The 11331-nt window shown below is 53.9% G+C and overlaps 1 protein-coding gene across 1 annotated transcript in view; it reads left to right on the top strand.

The window, feature by feature from the left end:
• jtnpB10 (jordan transposition protein) overlaps nucleotides 1–7074 on the top strand; it is a gene marked incomplete at both ends in the record, with an annotated part of 7909 nt that extends 835 nt beyond the window's left edge. Inside the window, 14 exons of the mRNA XM_002957086.1 lie at nucleotides 262–280; nucleotides 317–366; nucleotides 516–1162; nucleotides 1324–1426; nucleotides 2171–2214; nucleotides 2642–3081; nucleotides 3186–3518; nucleotides 3749–3773; nucleotides 3985–4281; nucleotides 4372–4843; nucleotides 4932–4967; nucleotides 5108–5256; nucleotides 5378–6353; nucleotides 6484–7074. Coding sequence (XP_002957132.1) covers nucleotides 262–280; nucleotides 317–366; nucleotides 516–1162; nucleotides 1324–1426; nucleotides 2171–2214; nucleotides 2642–3081; nucleotides 3186–3518; nucleotides 3749–3773; nucleotides 3985–4281; nucleotides 4372–4843; nucleotides 4932–4967; nucleotides 5108–5256; nucleotides 5378–6353; nucleotides 6484–7074 — 4182 coding nt within the window. The remainder of the gene's footprint in view (nucleotides 1–261; nucleotides 281–316; nucleotides 367–515; nucleotides 1163–1323; nucleotides 1427–2170; nucleotides 2215–2641; nucleotides 3082–3185; nucleotides 3519–3748; nucleotides 3774–3984; nucleotides 4282–4371; nucleotides 4844–4931; nucleotides 4968–5107; nucleotides 5257–5377; nucleotides 6354–6483) is intronic.
• Nucleotides 7075–11331: the final 4257 nt, after the last annotated feature.

The raw sequence follows: 11331 nt of genomic DNA on the forward strand, positions 1-11331 counted from the left end.
GCGGGGTCGGTCGACATAATTGAGGATCCCCGGTGTAACACAGAGCATGCAACGGGTGCACCAAATGACACTCCATAGGAGCAGCACGACGGGGTGGAGTGTGTCGGCTGGGATGCACTTGCTTGCTGTGTTCTCTGTGGTGTACTCCGGTACACCAGGGCTTCGGTGCAAGTCTGCTTCCCGCTGCCATGACTGCCCGTCGACCAACCTGGCGAACCTGTCATGCCTCCTGTGCATCACTCTGTGTGACGCGGCCTGCAGGAGGAGGACACCCGTGGCGGTGAGGCGGCTGCTGTGCCATCCCCGTCGGCTGCAGGACGAGCTGCCATGCCCAGCCCACGGTTTCCGTGCACGGTAAGACAGCAGGTGGGGGAGCCTGAGGGGCGGGGTCGGTCCGTGTGAGGGAGGGTGCACCACAGAGCACACAACGGGTGCACCAAATGACACTGCCCATTGACCAACCTGGTGAACCCGTCGTGCCTCCTGTGCATCACTCCATGCAATGCGGCCTGCAGGAGGGGGGCGCATCTGCTACTGTGCAGCTGCCACCGCCGGCGCCTGAGGATGCCCGTGGCGGTGAGGCGGCTGCTCAAGCAGCAGACGAGAGGAGGAGACTGCTGCCCAATGATGAAGCACACCTTGAGCGAGAGATCCGCCGCATGGCTGGTGCGGTGGTGTCCTATTGGGAGTCTCGCCATCGGCGAAGGCCCACCAGGAACCGGGCCATCCAGTCATCATCAGACTCGGACGTGGAATCTGAGCCGGAACCAGAGGACAGCCATGTACTCGAAACAGACCTTTTCATGCACACGATAGACATGGTCCCGGTGATGCTTGACAAGGAGGGGTTTGCGGTAGTAGACGATCCCCACCTCGCCTCTCTGATCACTCCCGATGTTCCCACAAGCGCCACTGAGCTCGTGTCAGGCGATAAGGCAGCAGCAATATTTCAGCGTGGGGACCTTCCCGCGCGGCAGGGAGGGCTACCACGGCTTACCCATGAGGGCAGGCTCCGACTCAGCAATGGAACCGGGAGGCGTATGATGGTCAAGCTGGACAAGGTGCAGCCGGGGCCTAGCCTGTCGAACATAGCATCCTACGTGGAGGGTGTTATCCAAGACATAGTGGAGCGGATCCCTGGCTTGCACCTGGTCAAGCACTGGTGTGATCCTTGGCAACAACCCTGGCGGCACAGCCCCCATTCGTCGGCAGACGCTGCACGTGGACATGCAGCCTGGCAGAGGGATGTCGTTTGTTGCAATCGTGCCATTGGAGCAGGACCTCGAGCTGTGGGTGAGCCCAGGGAGCCACCACACTGTGCAGGCGTTTGCTGCTCGGGCAGAGCCTGCTGCTGCAGCTGCTGCTGCAGCAGCAGATGATGCCGAAGCAGGTGATGCAAGCAGAGCCGACAGAAACAGTGCGGCAGGTGGGGAGGCCAGCCCCCACAGCGGTCAGGGGGCGGGGCGGGGTGGCACGCCATCAGGCCTGTCCCTGGCGAACACATTGACCCTGCCGGACGAGACAGCCCTGAGGTTCGTGTCGCACCTCCCGAGTCACCCAGTCATGAGGATGCGGGGACAGCCTGGCCAGATCATTTTCCTGCATGGCAACACTGTGCATGCTGGGGCGGCTGGCAAGGCTGGCACCTGGAGCCCGCGCCTCCACTGGTATGTTCAGGGTGGTGATCTGGAAAATGAGACATACAGCCTGGCATATGTCCACAAGGAGCTCCGTCGGCTATTCCACCTCTCCTGAGCATTGAATATGCACACGGATGCCATTCCACAGTGGCCAGGCAGATTCCATCTGTGAGCGGCCAGCTTGTAGTTTGAGTGTGAGAGGGCGGGGTTAAACCCAAACGTTTGGGGCTGGTGAGACTGGAGTCCTGGCTGTGGCTGGTGAATGACCACAAACCCGCTGAGCTGGCGGTGTTGCCACCGTGCAGCTGGCCCATGAATGGGTTGGGACGTGCTCGTGTTCTGTCTAGCCTGGGACTTGATGGTCAGACCGGCAGGGTGGCGCCCTTGTGTGTGCCCCGGTGTGCTTGTGCTAGGTCTTTCCGTAAGTCCCTGTGAATCCGAAGCACAGTGTTGAGAGTGCTTTGCGTATGGTTTCCGTTTTGTGGGGGTTTGTCCTCCTCCTCCCCACATTTTGGATGTTCATGTTCAAGGTGTTGGCAGTCGTTGTCGATCCTGTGAGGTTCGGGCCGGTGCTGTGAGGGCAAATGTCAGCAAGGTGGTCTTTCCGTTAGCTGGGCGCTTGCTGCTTTGTTTTGTCGCTGTCGCTCCTGTCCTTGTAAGATTCTATCTCCGACGAAGAGAGCTAAGTGTTTGCTACCGGTTAAACAGAGTAGAAGTACCAGCCGAACGGAAATGCTGCATTTGCGACTGCGTCTTGATCCAAAATTCGAAGGTGTCTCGAGATCCAAATTCAAAAACACGGCCTGCTGTTCTCGTCAGCATTTTTAAATCGACCAAGATTGTCTTATTTGCTCAAAACTCTTTGAATGTACACAGTCAAGACTGCTGCCACGATCGAAGTGCACCATTGTTTGTCCATCAGCTCAGCCATGCAGGCACTTTATCTCACTAGATAAAAGACAGCGGAATCCATGCTCCAATAATCTGCTGACAATGGTCAGGCCGCTTGGCGCCCTTGATATAAAGAAGCAACCCGTGGAGGATGACTGGTTGGTGTACACTCTGACTTTGGTCATGTTGGGCTTCCTGGTGCTGGTCGCTTTTGGGACAGTGACAACGAATAATCTCGGTGCCACCCGCACCAGCGACTTGGTGTATTGTCTTTGCCCCCAATGCGCGGCAAATGTCCAACAGACATCGGATACATCTGCCGGCTTGGTGACTGCTGATGCATCCCGACGCCACCGGCGCCACTGGGGGGGGGGCGGTGTGCGCTCCCTGCCTGCCTCAGCGGACCCTGCATATGTAGCGGCATCATACACTCGGGCCATTGGACAACCTGACAGACTCCTGGATCCGACCGCAGCCCCGCCGATCACAATGCAGCAACCTCCAACTCTGCCGCATGCTGTGGTACTCATCACACCAGATACAGCTGGGGGTGAGACTCCGTGGTCGAGGGCAGGGTCGGGATTGGCGGTTGCCCATTTGTGAAGAGTCGCTCCTCAAACCCCCTTCAATCAATCCCATCCCATCCCACCCCAGGGACCGACGAAGATGACTGGGACGAACCCCCTGACGACATGGACACGGTGCATGACCACCTAGTGCTTAATGCAACTGAAAATACAGACATGGAAGCTGCTTCACCCACGTCCCCTAGCCAGGGACATGACCACCATGAGCCTGCAGTATGCGTGGATTATGAGGCATACGTGCCGGGGCGTGGTGATGGGGGGACACTCACCTGCTCTTATACAGAGTGGAGGATTCCTAATGTGGACTGGACCAAAAAGAGCAAACTTTATACCAACCTCTCTGCCGACTTGCTCGATATGCTTGCAATCAAGTCCAAAAACAAGCTTACGCAGGCTGCATGTGAGGATATCATTACAAGCTTCAGTACAAGCGGTGCAAGATCCCAGAGGATGAGAGGCCAACCAAGTATGCCCAGTTCCTGACGTTCCTCCAGGATCAGCGAGTCCTGACCCAAGAAGACTGCCGATACGTATCATACGAGTACTGTGTGATGTGTGGGAGTTTGTATGCAGGGGACGATCACCAGAGCACCATGTGTCTTAATCCTGAATGTGGCTGCCTGCGAGCAGGGAACACGAAAAAATTCATCTACAGGTGCGTGCTCTGCTTGATGGATCCTGCTTCCTGATTTGAGCCCAGAGCACCGACAATACTGCACCTCACTGTCTGCTCTTGCTAATGCGTACCTGAACATTTGCCGCACCTACTGCAATCGGTGCATGTGTATGAGTAGCCAGTTGGCCAATGCCTGCTCACCTACAGCTGCCCACCCTGCCCCGCGCCGCCCCCCCCCTCTCCCCTGCAGAAGTGTCACGGACTACATTCGGAGGCTTTTTGCTTCGAAGCACTACTCCAAGGAAATCAGGCATCATGCGAAATCTGCTGCCGAACATGGGTTGCCAGACGGGTTCATCTGTGACATCACAGATGGCAAGGCTTACATCGTCATGAAGGAATCTGAACAAGGCGGACAGCCTCCCCTGCGTGACACGGACATCCTCCTCGGTGTCTTCACTGATGGTGTCCAGGCATACAAGGACGACGCTAGTTACAGTCTGTACCCCGTCGCCATCACAGCATACAATTTCAGCCCAGACATAAGGTGGGGCACCGTCATCAGTGGATCCCCCAGTAGGGCCATGCACATCCATCCAATTGCATTGCCAACCCTGTCTGCCCAACTTGGGTTCAGGTACACCCACGGCGCGACAACGGTCCTTGGCATCCTGCCAGGTTCCCGAAAGAAGGATGAGGGGGAGAGGCCGCGTGTTGGGTGCGTGTTGAAGCTCCTGTCCAGGGAGCTGGAAAGCCTGGCGGAGCGCGGGGTGGATACTTTCGATGCACACACGGAGTCCTACATCAATGTCAGGGTTAGACTTCTCACGGCCGGTGGGGATTACCGGGCCATCGAGGACATGCTGCGAATGTCAGGGGCACCACGAGTAAAACATGGCTGCTATAAGTGCTGGACAGCTGGCAGCAAGGGCGTCCACAAGTACAACTATCCCGGAGCATGGACGTGGCTGGACGGTGACGACCCGATTAGGCGGCCTGCCAGTGTGCTGAACCCCATCACAGATGCCACAGGACAGTCTATCACAAGGACAGCCAATGAGCCTCGGCCAGCAGTACGGACAAAGGTGGAGCTCGTGGCCATGACCCCGGTAGGGACCAATGTTTGTCGTGCATTACTGTGCACAGGATAACACACAGGATAACACATGTAAATAACTTTGGACACTGCCAATGCAGGTGCCCACCCATGGTGGCGAGGTGGAACCTGCACCAGTAAGTACGGGGTGTTACAATGGAGGGAAAGAATGGGTGGTGGACCTATCAGTATCCAGTGTTCTGCGTCATTATGCACTATAACCCTGCACCAGACAACTCCCACAGCATTCACGTCTGCAATCGCCTTTGTCATGCAGGCGCTGCACCACCTTGCCCTGTTGGACCTCGACCACTTCAACACGGACCTGGGCCTCCACTACGACCCCATGCATACGCTAGCCAACAGCACGCGTGATCTTTTCAAGCTTGCCACGGGCGGCGCCCGGGTGACTGATGCCGTCCGCCAGTGAGTATGTCCAGAACCGTGAGTTGCTTTGCAGTGCAGTGAAGTGAGACCGTCGGTTGGGTGACACAGCAAGGCTACCTTAACAAAATTCATTTGCTGGCTGTGCACATCACTCTTGCAGGCATGAGCTCAACGTCAACAGACGGACGTGGGAGGGGACGCCATGGTTGACACCCAGCGTTGATCGGATGGCCTCAGCTGTGGGATCGGTGGCAGCAGTCATCCCCTCAAGGGACGGTGGTGGATCACGCCTGCGCAGCCTCTTCAAGCCCGGAAAGAGTGTGAAGATGCACACATGGTGCTTTCTTGCTAGCCCATATGGAGCCTACATCTTTGGCCACGCCACTGGAATCGGTTCTCCTCAGCTTGAGGTGATGCTGCAGCTGCTCTGCAGCGTGTCCTTCCTGATGGACAAGGCCGTGCCGCGGGAGGACTGCTTGCCAATCCTACATGGCGTCGCTCGTGCCGTGACACTGATGGAGATTCACCTGCCTTCCTGCGAGCTAGACATGAAGTTGCATCAGCTGCTGCACCTCGCGGAGCGAATTGAACACCTTGGGCCAAGTTTCACAACCGCGATGTGGGGCTACGAATCACTGTGGAACCATTTGGTGAAGCTGATGAAGAACAAGCAGTACCCCGAGGCTACCTGTATGCGCAGCTGGATACATAAGGAGTCGGTGATTCTAGCTGCTGAGAGGTTACCCGAGGGCCTCTGCACTTTTGAACCCCCACAGGACGCCGTGTCCGCTGGAAAGTTGACCCATCAGCAGAAGGCGTATTGGACGGTCACTAATTCCACCGGCCCCAGCGTTGACACTTTCTCCGGAAACGCTGCAATAGGATTTAAGCAGGCACGGCGCGAGAACCTTCCGGAAGGCTTCCTCCTGGAGATGCATGAGACTTACCTGCGCCACAGCACCGACTACTCTGATTTATTTGGTGTCTTCACCGCCTGGCTGTGGGAGCAGTGGACTGATGACACGACCCCGGGGCCATTCCTGTCCGACTATCTTTCACACATGAGGCTAAGGACCCACTCAAGAAGGACGCTGTTGCACCGGGACAGCCATGGCTCTGTGTCCATGCGGAACAAGGTGTGAAACCTGGTGTGACTGCCCTGCGATGCATGCCTGTCTTCATCGCTACAACTTGGTAAATACACTCACCACCTTGAGCGACCGTGCCGTACCTATCTGCTGGTGTGCCTCTTGCCTGCATCTGTAGGTGCTTGCCAAGTGCTGCCTCAGTGAGCTGTGGTGCCAAGATGTGTGGGTGCAGCCGGGTTTGCTGTTGGGGTCAAAGCCGATCAGTGGTATACATCTCACAGGCAGGTTCTTGGAGAAGCTCGTGGCCATCAAGCTCAACAACAACGTGGAACTCACTGCATTCGATAGCAACAAGCCTAAGACATCACAGGCCTGCTGGTTCATCACCCGGAGATGCAACTCCAGCGACAAAATGTGGGCGGGGAAGGTGCTGGGCTTGTACCGCTATAGGTCGCCATTGAACAGGGATAAGTTTGATGTGGTGCTGGAGGTCGAATGGCATGCTCCCCTGCTGGGGAACAACAGTGATGCCGAAGTTGCAGTCGACCAGTTCATGAATGTCCCCTTGGTGGACGCCAGGGCTGCCAGTGTGTCCAACACAGGCTCTCGTTACTACCTGGCTGAGGATGTTGCGCCTTGCCGAGTGCACATCTTGCCACACCCCAGTAAGCGGGGCGCCCTGTGTGTTCTGTCAAGAAGCTACAGCTTCATGCGGGTGGCTGGCTGGGAGGCCCTGCAGCCGCAGACCCCATGGGCGAGGTCACGGTAGCAGCACATTAATATTAGCGCTGCAAGACCTCTGAATCCCTTGTGGCTTGCTCTTGAGGGGCAATCGTTAGTAACACATTGGTGGAGTGGAGGGCAAATCGTGGGGACTGGTGGGCATGGTCGCCCAGGCCCTCGAATGGTCGGACCGTGGCCTGGGCAGGGCTTCTCAATGAAGGTAAAGCTGATGGTATGGCTGATGGATAACCGAATGAATGTTGTGCACAGGGACGTATTGTGAAGTAATAGGTAATGGGAGTGGCACATTACTATGCAAATCGACAGAAATTGCTTGGGGCCCGTTCCATACGTTGACTGACTAAATCCTTCGTTGGATAGTTGATTGTTGGGGCATGTCTGCTTCGCTTGTATACTGGGGCGACTTTCTGGTGCCAGCCAGTACTAGTTTTCGAAGGGTCTTACCCCCGGGTCCAGAGCAGTAGGGGCCCTCATGGTCGGTCTTGTGGATGATTTCAGCACTATGAACTTATTTCAGAATACAGGACTGACTCTCTGTTTCCTGCTTGAACTATACATGGAAGGGGCAAACCACTGTAACTTGTGCGTGTTTCTGCTAAGTTTTCCGCACTGTTTGCATTCTCAAAGCCATTCTTTCGTAAAACCGTCATAAGAATGCTTGAGACTGGCATAAGATCATTCTCAGCAGCACCAGCATTCTCAAGCCGTTCTTAGCATTCTTAGCGTTCTCAGGAACATTCTTTAGCACGCTTCCATTATGGGCTGAGCTAGAGACCCTTCGTTTCGTCGCTGAGGAGGAAGCTGTCGTGCGCGTGTGCCGGGGAGTTGCGGGAATTGAACCCACGACCTCTCGCACCCTAAGTGAGAATCATACCACTAGACCAAACTCCCAAACTTGCCATCGTTGTACGACACAAACGTACGACAACAACGCAAGCCGTACATACACACACATGAAAACGCACGCATGAGACTCATATCTTGTCACCCTGGCGTCACCGGCCCCTGAAACTAGGGCAGAAGAATGTAAGGAACGCTATCCATGTATACAGAGGTTTTGTGTGCATGAATGATTTGTGATGCGAATAAACCCCCCACATCCATGTTGTGCAAACATCGGAGGTTACTGCTCTATCTACATTAAAATCCTACCCTGCCGCACTTGGCCCATCCAGCTACCAACTCATAGGCAGGGCATATAGCAGCATCTATCTGTATCCTTACAGATCTAGTAGATTGCAGCACGTGGCAGATGCTCGCCTGGTGGCACGACTGACCTTGCGGAAGCGTGGAGCTTAGGGGCCTTGCTGAGGCGGGAAGGAGTCCAACCCAGCGACAGGCACTAGCTTACATAGACAAGATCGAAGCAACTAAGACGGTGGCAGCAGAGTCTTGGACTCCGAACACCAAGTAGTCGTGATACTGAAGTGCCTGGCCAGAGCACCCCGCCCGGGTAGCTTATATCTTGGCCTACCTGCCGGACGAATCTCTACTACGGTCCTGTCGTACTGTACTAGGATACTGTCGATGGGGCCCGGGGCCCCAGCCTGTTAGGTGTCGCTACGAACATCCGATATGTCCGTGTCATGATATTGTGTGACATGTACATGTACGGAACTTGAGTCGAATCGTCAACGGAATTAACAGGTGTTGTTATTAATAATCGTTAAAATATTTGGAGGGAAATGTAGCGTACTACACAATAACATCGTCGGCTAGCATGCATAGCTATAGCTACCCCATCCAGAAATCCTACATAACTCTAGCCAACCAATTACACAGCCGATTAAATGAGACGCCCACCTAGGCCTTGAACCTACCCATGTGGCACATATACATCCCCATGTACAGGCAGGTGCTTTAGGATGTGATGCCCACCTTCGTACTTATTACTCAACATATGCATATGAATCGCCTGCTGGTCTACATTTCTTCATGCCTATGCATGCATGCATGCATGCATGCATGCATGTGCATGCATAGGCATCCAGCAGGCTATCGGAGCCATGTACAGGAGCTCGCAAACATTAACGACGAAACTGCTATATGTCTGTATCAACCAATAAAGCTCATTCATGTCAGAACGGAATAGTGCTAGTTACGTTTTATAGATGCTTTCCATTGGCAGTGATACAGACTGAAGGCGGACGATCCTCCCTTGTTTTCCTGCTGTGTGCAGGACTTTACGCAGGACCTTTTCCCTTGATGTCCTATGAAATCGTAAAGACATGTACATGTGCTTCAGTAGAAGACTGCGATTGCAGCCATACAAACATCCCAGCAACACATAAAATGCCCACATTGAGGATTGAACTCAAGACCTTTCCCTTACGAAGGGAACGCTCTACCACTAAGCTATATAGGCGCTCACAAATCGTAAAATGTTCAGATATATAGCTCTACTAGGCACACATACATGGGTATCCCATCTATGTATGGGTAGGTGCGTACATTTTAGATACACAACACCTACTCACACATTGTGTTTCAGTGCAACCCATCGCTAAGTCCCGCATCTGGCCTCTTTTTGCCCTGAGTCAGTCAGTCGGTCGGTCCCTTGGTTTGTCCATAACGCATGATAATGGTTATTGGCTCAATTATATGTGATGAGACAAGAACCAATACCATTTAACATCCGCCATATCCAACATAGAATCGATTTGACAATCAAGACCCATACGAGCGAAATGTCTTCCATGTCGATCATCATGCACTGAAAGACCGGCCGTACTGACATATCTGATCCGTTTTGACTTGAAAGTTGACTAAAGCTGTGGAATGGAGCCTGAAGGCAGGTAGCCGTGCGTCACCACACCCTATGATAACAAGTGGATGCACCAGGATAAAATAACAATGGATCTGGTCTGAGAATGCATGAATGCCTTCCATGAATGGTAGGTGATCACCATTGACCAGCCTCACCTATGTAACTGCTCAACCTACTTATTATATTATTAGATGTAACCACACGTACACAGCATGCATGCTATGTGCATGCGGGTAGGAATGCATATGCAAAGTGTGTACAAGCATGCTGATTGTTGGTAAGGTCCTCATGACATGGTTGCACAGTGCAGTGCCCATACCACATACAGGCTATCGATAGGGGTGATAGAAACCGCCCCTGCGGTCTGCGCAGGATACATCAGGTTGGGGTGAAAAACCTACTTCTGCTTCGCTGCAAGAGGATTTCTGCACGCTTCTGACAGACACTCTTGAGTCAAGGAGGGTCAATACCAGGGCCCCTCCGTGATCGAACCGGAGACCTGCTGATCTGCAGTCAGCTGCTCTACCACTGAGCTAGAGACCCTTCGTTTCGTCGCTGAGGAGGAAGCTGTCGTGCGCGTGTGCCGGGGAGTTGCGGGAATTGAACCCACAACCTCTCGCACCCTAAGCGAGAATCATACCACTAGACCAAACTCCCAAACATGCCATTGTTGTACGACACAAACATACCACAACAACGCAAGCCGTACATACACACACATGAAAACGCACGCATGAGACTCATATCTTGTCACCCTGGCGTCACCGGCCCCTGAAACTAGGGCAGAAGAATGTAAGGAACGCTATGCATGTATACAGAGGTTTTGTGCGCATGAATGATTTGTGATGCGAATAAACCCCCCACATCCATGTTGTGCAAACATCGGAGGTTACTGCTCTATCTACATTAAAATCCTACCCTGCCGCACTTGGCCCATCCAGCTACTAACTCATAGGCAGGGCATATAGCAGCATCTATCTGTATCCTTACAGATCTAGTAGATTGCAGCACGTGGCAGATGCTCGCCTGGTGGCACGACTGACCTTGCGGAAGCGTGGAGCTTAGGGGCCTTGCTGAGGCGGGAAGGAGTCCAACCCAGCGACAGGCACTAGCTTACATAGACAAGATCGAAGCAACTAAGACGGTGGCAGCAGAGTCTTGGACTCCGAACACCAAGTAGTCGTGATACTGAAGCTGGCCAGAGCACCCCGCCCGGGTAGCTTATATCTTGGCCTACCTGCCGGACGAATCTCTACTACGGTCCTGTCGTACTGTACTAGGATACTGTCGATGGGGCCCGGGGCCCCAGCCTGTTAGGTGTCGCTACGAACATCCGATATGTCCGTGTCATGATATTGTGTGACATGTACATGTACGGAACTTGAGTCGAATCGTCAACGGAATTAACAGGTGTTGTTATTAATAATCGTTAAAATATTTGGAGGGAAATGTAGCATACTACACAATAACATCGTCGGCTAGCATGCATAGCTATAGCTACCCCATCCAGAAATC

This window comes from Volvox carteri (assembly GCF_000143455.1).
Source record: "Volvox carteri f. nagariensis unplaced genomic scaffold VOLCAscaffold_69, whole genome shotgun sequence".
Taxonomy (NCBI): Eukaryota; Viridiplantae; Chlorophyta; class Chlorophyceae; order Chlamydomonadales; family Volvocaceae; genus Volvox; species Volvox carteri.